Source organism: Hemibagrus wyckioides, linkage group LG29 (assembly GCF_019097595.1).
Source record: "Hemibagrus wyckioides isolate EC202008001 linkage group LG29, SWU_Hwy_1.0, whole genome shotgun sequence".
Lineage (NCBI taxonomy): Eukaryota > Metazoa > Chordata > Actinopteri > Siluriformes > Bagridae > Hemibagrus > Hemibagrus wyckioides.
In genome coordinates, this window is record NC_080738.1 from 6667337 (window position 1) to 6677336 (window position 10000).

The 10000-nt window shown below is 39.2% G+C and overlaps 1 protein-coding gene across 1 annotated transcript in view; it reads right to left on the bottom strand.

Annotated features, from left to right (window-relative positions):
• Positions 1-10000, bottom strand: part of ndst3 (N-deacetylase/N-sulfotransferase (heparan glucosaminyl) 3) — a 69622-nt gene that overhangs the window by 38698 nt on the left and 20924 nt on the right. The window contains exons 3-4 of the mRNA XM_058384730.1: positions 6547-6634; positions 6303-6457 (exon numbers count right to left, since the gene is read on the bottom strand). Of these exons, the coding sequence (XP_058240713.1) occupies positions 6303-6457; positions 6547-6634 (243 nt within the window). The remainder of the gene's footprint in view (positions 1-6302; positions 6458-6546; positions 6635-10000) is intronic.

Consider the following 10000-nt stretch of genomic DNA (forward strand, 5'->3'; position numbering starts at 1 on the left):
GTATAGACATATATGCATACACACACACACACACACACACACATGCAGACACATATTCATATATACACACACATGGATACACACAAAAGTGGTGACATATATGCATACACACACACACACACCTGCATACACACACACACCTGCATATACACACACTCACACAGACACATATGCATCTATAAACACACACGCATACACACACGCATACACACACACAACAGCATATACACACACACACACATATGCATAGACACACTCACACAGACACATTTGCACACACATATGCATATAGACACACACACACAGACACATATGCATCTATAAACACACACACGCATACAAACACACACACATATGCATATAGACACACTCACACAGACACATTTGCACACACATATGCATAGACACACACACACAGACACATATGCATCTATAAACACACACACGCATACAAACACACACACATATGCATATAGACACACTCACACAGACACATTTGCACACACATATGCATATACACACACACACACACATATGCATCTACAAACACACACACGCATACAAACACACACACATGCATACAGACACACTCACACAGATACATTTGCACACACACATATGCATATACACACACACACACACACAGACACATGCATCTATAAACACATACACGCATACACACACACACACACACACACACACACACACACACACACATACACAATATAGACATAATTAAATAATGCATCACACAGGACAGAGGGGGAGCACAGCCGGTGTTTAATAGGGGTGAATGCACACACACACACACACACACACACACACCACAAAGAATACTGGCAGTGATTAAGTTTGAACCCAGTGGACATATTGGTGTTTAATCACACAGGAAATGAAATGTGTCCTCTGAGCCAAGATCCAGAGCCTGTGTGTGTGTGTGTGTGTGTGTGTAACAGTCAGTGTAAGGGTCAGGACCTAAGCATGCATGAGTCATTTCATGGTTTACCAACTGCGACTGGCCAACATTTAATAAAAGTGGGAGTGATTTTGTGTGTGTGTGTGTAAGAGAGAGAGATAGAGCATGTATATGAGTGCTGCTTCTGCTTGTGTGTGTGTGTGTATTAGTGCTCTGCTGCTTGTGTGTGTGTGTGTGTGTGTGTGTGTGTCTCAGACGTGCTTGTTCGCTCCTGATCTTTTGACCTTCATATAAAAAAGCCACAAGAAACAGCCTCTGAGTCAGACATCAAGTAAAGGAATGAGACTGAACTTTGACCTCCGCTCCATTTGACCATTTTGCGTGTGGAGAAAATAGTAAGAGTGTCACCTCAGCGTATAATCAGTGACCTGGACACCTATCGGGTGACTCCGATTAAGAAGAAAGAAACATGCGGAAATGTTTATGACACACATTTTGACTCCTGCCTCATTAACGACCTCCGTACAGGAAAATTTAATGTGTGTCTCACTTTAGGGATCGAAAAATATATTTCACTTGAAATGAAAAAAGCTAATTCATCAACTAGATAAACCGTCTCCTTTTTCTGTTCCTTTAATCCACCAAATATGAGAAAATTCCGTGTTTAAGGCTTCATCTCTGCGATAATCCAGTTATCCTGGAGAATATTTTAAAATGTTCCATTAAGCAGAACAACAAAAACAAAGAAATTAATGCTCCCAGGAGAAAATAAACCCAGCTAAAGTGGTGCATCTCACCTCGATTAGCACTATTAGCGGCAGGTTTAAGCAACTCTTTAGCCAGACAAATGTGAGATCTCTTAATATGAAAAACATGTAGTATCTCTTCTCTTCCCTTTTCTTTCTCCCTCCTAAATGCAGGCATCGCCCCAAGGAACGAAGAAAAAACAATAAATGCTTTAAAGACAACAAAATCCCAAGCCCAGGCGGCTTTCCGAGTAGATCGTCTAAGAAATTCGCTAATGTTTTTTTTCCCCTTCGTATCTGCCAAAATGTTTTCTCAGACCCTCGAGGACGGACTCTTGCGACAGACACTTAACAAGGCTTGATAGAACAGTTATTCCAAAAAGAAAAACAAAAACCTGGCACCCTGAGGAGGTTGGAGGGTTTATGTTGATCTCAATATGGATCAGAAAATATTGGTAAATAGACTCTGTAGGTATAGCGGATAATAAAATGCTCCATCTGGACCAGATTGGAGTTATCCTTTGGAAAAGCAAACCAAACAGTGGCCAAATCCTGTCCTGGGGGGACGCCTGGTTCAACCCCCCTACTTTAATTACCAGACTTGGTACAGTCCAACAAAGAAATCTGGATCTGCAAACATTTCTTCGGTTTATCCTTCAGGGGAAAGTCGTTTCCTTTCCTTTTTTTTATGACTGAATGTTTTCCTTCAGAAAAGCTCCCAGCTCGAGTATTAACCATCCTGGAGGAACCCTTTTGAGCGGAAAATCAACAAACTGCACTGCATCTAAGGACTTGGGCTGCAGAACGTGTTCCTGAGGTTATTCCTCCAATTCCATTCATACTATAAGTAAGTCTTCATTGATTGTCTCATTACTGAGGCACCTGGTAAGGAATCGGGGAAGGTTCTGCTGGAAAACCTTGAGTCCTTGAGGCATTAATGTGGATGCTACTTTGAGAAGTACTAGGGAAGTGGCAGATCAGTGGTTAAGGCGTTGGACTACCACCAAGATGCCACTGCTGGGCCCTTGAGCAATGCCCTTAACCAGGTAGACCAAGAACACTCCCTCGTGGTGACGGTGTTTCCTAATGGCACAGTGTTCTTATTCAGCAGGATACTGATGCATGCAACAGTGAAAAAAAAGTTCAGTGTTGGAGGAACATGACCAAGAGGTGTTTACTCAGCCTCCAAATTCCCCAGATCTCAATCTGATCAAGTATCTGTGGGATGTGCTGGAAGTCTGATCTATGGAGGCTCTAACTCACAGACTTGAAGGACCTACTGAAAAAGTCTTGGTACCACAAACCACTTCACAGCTTCAGATGTCTTGGGGACTCGATACCTTGAGAGCTGTTTTGGCTGATTGTGGTATGTTGACGATCTTTTAGCCACCAACGTTGAATCCAGCTGTTCATCTTGAAAAGATGAACCATCAAATCTTGAGATGCCTATTGCTATTGATGAGAGATTTGACCATCATGGATAATCCTTTCATTGGAGATCTTTTCTTTTCATTCCCTCAATTCTAGACTTCAGTATGTTTAACTGCTTGGCTGCACTGATGCAGTTTAAAGTGAAGATGTTCTTGCTTCCATCCAGAAAAAGAAGAAGAAGAACTGAGGTCAAGAAGCCTTTATTATTTGCCTCACATACATTACAGCACAGTGGAATTCTTTTCTTCGCGTATCCCAGCTGAGGAAGTTGGGGTCAGAGGGCAGGGGCAGCTATGATACAGTGCACCTGGAGCAGGGAGGGTTAAAAGCCTTGCTCAATTGCCCAACAGTGGACCTTGGTGGAGCTGGGGCTTGAACCCAGATTCTAAGAGCCTTAACCACTTGAACCACCACTGCCCCAGAACTATGGTGGGGCAGTGGTGGCTCAAATGGTTAAGGCTCTGAGTTGTTGATCGGAAGGTCGATAATAAAGGCTTCTTCTTCTTCTTTTTCCTTTCACCTCCCAAAGACAAAACAAGAGGTAGATCTAAATATCTCGCATATGTGTGTGTACAAGTGTGTGCATGTTGCTCTGCAATAGTCTGGAGTCCAATTCAAGATGTATTTCTCTTGCTTTGTGTTCCCAGGATACCCCCCAAGACCTCGATCAGGAAAAAAAATTACCTTCTTCCATTGAACCTTTGCCAGACCTTATCTATTTTTTTGCTTGGACTTGCATCTTTCCTCTTCAAAAGGCTCTTTAAAAGGAAAGGGAGGACTTGCTGACTTTCGAGTCCGCTCCTTCAAGGTGGTCGGAGAGACTATTGAGCGGACGTGGCTGCAAATGGAGCGACATTGCCTTCAACCCTCCCCCACAGCGGCTCTAGACGATCTGTCCATGCTAAAAGTATCGCTTTCTGTTTCGTACTCAGAATCTTCAAACAAATCAAGCTACTTTATTGTGTTGCCAGAAACAAATGGTCAAGGTTCCAAAGTAACGCAATTGCAGATAGATACAGTTGAGGTCGTAAGTTTACATTCCACTTGCTGAATTTGCAAAATGTTAGAAATAAGTTGCAGTTTGTTTTTAAATTAGTTCTGCCGGGAGGGGGTGCAAACCTTTGCACAAGGTCGATCAGTGTAAATTGTTATTATTTTGGCTCATTATCTTATCCTTTTGCCTTTTAAAAGGTACATAAGATATTTACATACCACCCAGAATACAAGATGTACATCGATTCATCCGGTTCAAAAGTTTACCCCCCCCCATCTGTTAATGTATCATGTTGCCTTCTTGAGCATCAGTGAAGCTTTTTGTTTGCAGCTTGTGTAATAGTTTTGTACGAATCCCTCGGTTTGTCAGTGCTCAGTGTGAAAAGATGGATCTCAAAAACTTATATCCTCTGTTGGAAAGGGGTCAAAACAGGTAGAAGATGCTGGAAAAAGCAAAGAATGTGCAGGAGATGAAGGATTTTTCTAAAGGATTAGCTGCTCAGGGACTCATGAGGAACTCTCCTAAAACATAAAAATGGTATCTGATCATCCAGGTACCTACACACTGGGTTAAGAATCAGTTGTTTTTTGTCTCGTTGACTAGATGTTATGTGAAATTGCTTAAACTGCACGTTAGAAGATTTATTTCTTTTCAATTATTAACATTTTGTAGCTTCATCCCAGAGGAATGCCTAATGACCTCAACCGTATGAAGAATCACTTCTACAAGTAGTTTGAACGCCAAATGCAGTAAATGAAACAAACAGAGATGCTGTTTAATAACATGGAACGCTTTAACAAACATTTATCATTAGGGGGATGTGGTAGCTTAGTGGTTAAGGTGTTGGAAGCCTACTCAGAAGGTTTGAATCCCAGGTCCACCAAGCTGCCACTGCTGGGCTCCTGAGCAAGGCCCTTAACCCTCACTCATATGAAAAAAAAGATAGAAATTGTAATGCCAAGTTGTGACTTGAACTTGAGTGATGATTGATATCGAACTGAGATTGAAGAATATGATCACGGTTCCTGAAGAAAAAGCCACACCCTCTTTTTTCCCTTTGAAATCTGACTATATACACTGCGTCACACGTTCTTATATACACTTTATTTTCCTTTGATACTTCTCTGTGTTTTTTTTTGCTTATTACTTTGTAATAAGTCCCTTGATCGACATTCTACATTGTTTTGAAAGCACACAATCCGTCAAGCCCCCTTCCGTGAATGTAATTACAACCAAACGCAAAAACGAAGCAGGATGCAGCTCCCTAAAGAGACACGGAAGAATTGTTTGGAACGCTAGCCGCTTAATAAGCTTATTCATAAAGGACGGAGGATTTCCAAACGTTTCTTCACAGTGTGACACGTTAATTAAAGACACTTTGCTTCGCTAGATTTGTTTTATTTTGTTTTTTTTATATATATATTTAAATCTAAAATTTTTCTGAATATATCCTCATGAATACTTGACACAGCGTTATTACACTTGACTATTGTTCGTTAGAAGAAATTAGTCGCTACTAATTCTCTTTCAGTGATGGATATAAAAGAAAACCGAGGAAGATTTTAAAAGCTGCCTTTTGTTTGTCTGTGACTCGAGGTCGACTGATTGTTCTTTGTTTCTCAACACACGTTTATTTATTTATTTTATTATTATTATTATTATTTTAAAATGAACAGGTTGGTTCAAGAGGAGAAAAGCTAGAACAGGGATTAAAGTGTTAGTTATACACATGGTGACTATTTTTAAAATTATAATTTTATCATTATTTTTTCAAATAATTTTTTTTATCATTTCTTTAAAACATTAACATTTTTTTTGTATTTTTAATCACGATTTTATAACATTATTTTAAAATATAAGCTAATTAAATTTCAAAATATGTCTTATTTATTTTAGTGTTTTGTCACATGATTTAACAGTTTCAAAAAATTCCACGCCTATCCATGCTATTCAAAGCATCTCATTATTATAACTTAATATTTTTTATTTCTCGTAATTTAAAGGGTTTTTTTTTTTAAAAAAGTTTCTAATCACCCAAACCTGTATATCAGTAGTTTTTATACTTCTACACTTCCATGACTTTTATCTTGAAGTCTGATAAATCTGTAACATCCTGTAAAGTCTTCAATAATATGATTTTTCTATCTCAGACTCTTTAAGGATGCTAACCATCGCCAAAGAGAGGCGTAAATATGTGTCTTTTTCTATCTCTCACCAGTGCGAAGTCCTTGTTGAGGATCATCTGCTCCATCAGCGACGACTCGTTGTGAAAGAGATGAGGCTGCATGTGACTCCACATGTGAGGAAACCACCAGAATTGGTTGACGTACTTCAGCAGGAGATCGTCGCCGTCATTTTCCTCCTGAGTTCCTGAATACATACAAACCCAATCGACCTATTAAACCAGACTACAGCCTGATATCACGTGCTACACCTCACACACACACACAGATACGTACCTGTGTGGAAAAACTTGCCCGAGAATCCCAGATTGAAGGTAAAGTTTGAGATTTGAGTTCGTAGCATGTTCTGGGTCTCGAGTAGAGCCTGGGAAAAGAAAAAAATAAATAACATGAACGACAATTTTAAAGTTCTACCATGCTTTATTTTTATCGTATCAAGTGACTTTTTCTCACTTGACCAATCAGACCTCGATAAAAACAGCAGGAACACAAAGTCCTGGCTAAATACCGAGAAATCAGTGTGATCTTTATCCAGGACAGCTAGCTAATTAGCAGTTATGACTGCACAGCAGAAGCGGGAACCATGTTGCTATGGTGACCGTCTCTGTATCGCGAGGCGCTTTCTTCATACCAAGCACTTTTTCTACAGAAAGTCAATATATAGTGTGCAGACGCTCGGATGCCAAGGTGATACACTTGGACCTGGGAGTATTACATTAATCTGCATGGGTTCAATACGTCTGTCCAGCTTTCATTCACGTTTTAATTACTCAAATTACTTTAGTTAAAGTTTCAATAACAGGGAGTCAATTAAAATAGACCACAACTAGTTGAAGAAGCGTTAGATGCATGGATATGATATGAAATCAGGTTACCACGGAAACCAGGGAGGGTTAAACCCATGTTGAATATGAGAGAGAGAGAGTTAGATAGACTAAAAGACTAAAGCGCTGCAGCATCACTTCTCTTTTAAGGCAAAAACAGACCGACACGTCAATGGAGGACATTTTAATCACAACTCAGAATTATTTGATTGCTAATAAATAAATCTTCCCTGAGATCAGTTCTAAAGATTAACATTCAGCTTGGTCATTGATTTATAATTAAATTTTCATCCTCTAACTCAAATAAAACCTGAAGGAAAAAACATTCTTTATTGGCTGTGTCTTCTTCAGGCTATGTAAGGCATAAACCAGATGACAGTTCATATTTAATTGCTTTTTAATAAGTCATTATTAGCCTGAACCCTGTTACACAGCATCACCCTGCCCGTGTGCGTACATGCAGGCTGCGTCTCAATCCGCATGCTAATGTAGTGAAGAATAGGTTAAAGAAATAGTCCTGGCTTCATTCAACATGCTCATTTAAACCAAAAAGAAACACTTGACAGAATTTCTAGGAAGACATCGGTTAGCCTAGCTACCTAGTAGCATGCTAGGTTACATAAAGAATCCATAAAGTTAGAAGAAATAACATAAATGTAAATTATAAACCTGGGAGAGAAGCAGCTTTGCCTCGAAAACAGGCACAATGCTAACAAAAAGCATGCATGAAAAACCATCAAGGAAGTAGCTAACAAAGAGGAAAAACTAAGAAGAAAACAAACTAAAGAATACCTGCTAAGGAAATAAAGCTAACAAGGAAAAAACTATCCCTCAAAAACTGGGCTAGTGAGTGAAAACTATTTTTGTCACCAAGAAAAGAAAACAGCTAACAAAGAGAACAGCTAATGAGGAGGACAGGAAAGACAAAATTCACGAGGATGACAGCTAACAAAGAGAAAACTAACGAGTACCTAGCAAGGGGAAGAAATAGAGAGAAAACGGCTAGCAAGGGAAATGTCTAACAATGAAAACAGCTAACAATGAGTAACAGGAAAAGCCAACAAGAAAACCCTGTTTCACAGCTAGCAAGAAAAGCAGATAACAAGGAAAACAGCTAACGACTAGCAGTTCACGCTGCACGATTTTCAAAGTCATCGGATCACTGTTGCTTTCACACTGGATGGCTGTCTGGGGTAGCATTCAGTCGCTGCTGAGTTCACGCTGCACGATGGATCGGCGACCGGAGCTTTCACACTGCATGACTACACTACATCTCTGACAATTCTGTCTGGTCCGCAAACTGCATTTCACATCTGATCATACGCAAGAAATAATAAGGAAATAACACGTGAGGGATCACATGTGAGTTCTCGTGGAAATGGAACCACACAGAAAGTTTGCGATCCATATGATCAGTGCATTGAACAAGGATTGTGTGTTCTGCATAATTGAACAAATAAATAATTTTGCAATATCCTGCTGTGGCTGGTCAAGCTAATGTTTCTGCTTTATTTTTTGTTTGATGCTGTTATAAAGCTTATTTATTCTGATATAACTTAATTTAAGACATTTCTTTTCTGATAAAAACCTATAAACTATAATATTGTGCTCCAACTGAAGCCATCGCTGATATTGTGGTCTATAACTCCTCCCGGATCTGACCGCTGCCCTGTATCTCGCTCTCATTGGCTGTAGGCCATGGCCAAGGTATGTTTCAGTCAGAGCTCCTTTCACGCTGCAGGATTTTGACCCACTCCGTCAGGTTGAGTCTTTGGTCATTCACACTGCGTGATTGTCACTTGCGTGCACAAGCTCCGATTTGCCTTGATTTTGCAAAACTAGTCAGTGACTGAAAAGTCGTGCAGTGTGAACTCGGCATAAGAGGAAAACCAGCTGGGAAGAGAACAACTAACAATGAAACACTGACAGGAAACAAGACAGCTAACAAGGAAAGCAGCTAACAGTGAAAAAACTGACAGGAAAATGGCAAACAATGAAAAACTAAGAGGAAAATGGCTAACCAAAAAGAAAATGGCTAAGGAAAACAGCTAAAAAAAGAGACTAACAAGGGCAATATGAACAGAAAAAACAGCTAAGAAGGAAAAGAGCTAACAAACAAAAAAACCCAGATAGCAAGGAAAACAACAAGCAAGAAAAAAAAGTTAACAAAAAACAGCTAGCAAGAAAAAATCTAGCAAGGAAAACAACTAACAATCAAAACCCAACAAGCAAGAAAAATCCAGCTAGCAAGAAAACAGCTAACAAGAAAAATAACTAGCAAGAAAAACAACTACCAAAAAAAAACAAACCCCACAGCCTGCAAGAAAAACAGCAAGAAAAAGGCTAACAAAAACCTGCTAACAAGAAAAACAGCTAACAAGGGAAACAGCTAACAAAAAAAAAAACCCTCAGCTAACATGGAAAACAGCAAGAAAAAGCTAATAAAAAAACTAACAGCTAGCAAGAAAAAGAACTAGCGATTAAAACAGCTAGAAAAAGCGAACAAAAAAAATTTCTAACAAAAAAATAACTAACGAGAAAAACAGCTAACGAGAAAAAAAACAGCTAATGAGAAAAACATCTAGAAAAAGCGAACAAAAAATAACTAACAAGAAAAACAGCTAATGAGAAAAAAAACAGCTAGAAAAAGCTAACAAAAAAAAAATAACTAGCAAGAAAAACAGCAAGAAACAAGCTAACAAAAAAACTGCTAACAAAAAAACAGCTAGCAAGAAAAAAAGCTAGCAAGGAAAACAACTAGCAAAGGTAAACAACTAACAAGAAAAACCCATGAAGAGGAAAAACAGCTAGCGAGGAGGGGAGCTAAGAGCTGAGGTAACATTAGTGAAGCGTGAAGCTAGCTAATGTGGCTACTCAGGAAAATCTATTGCACTGCTTTAATAAGG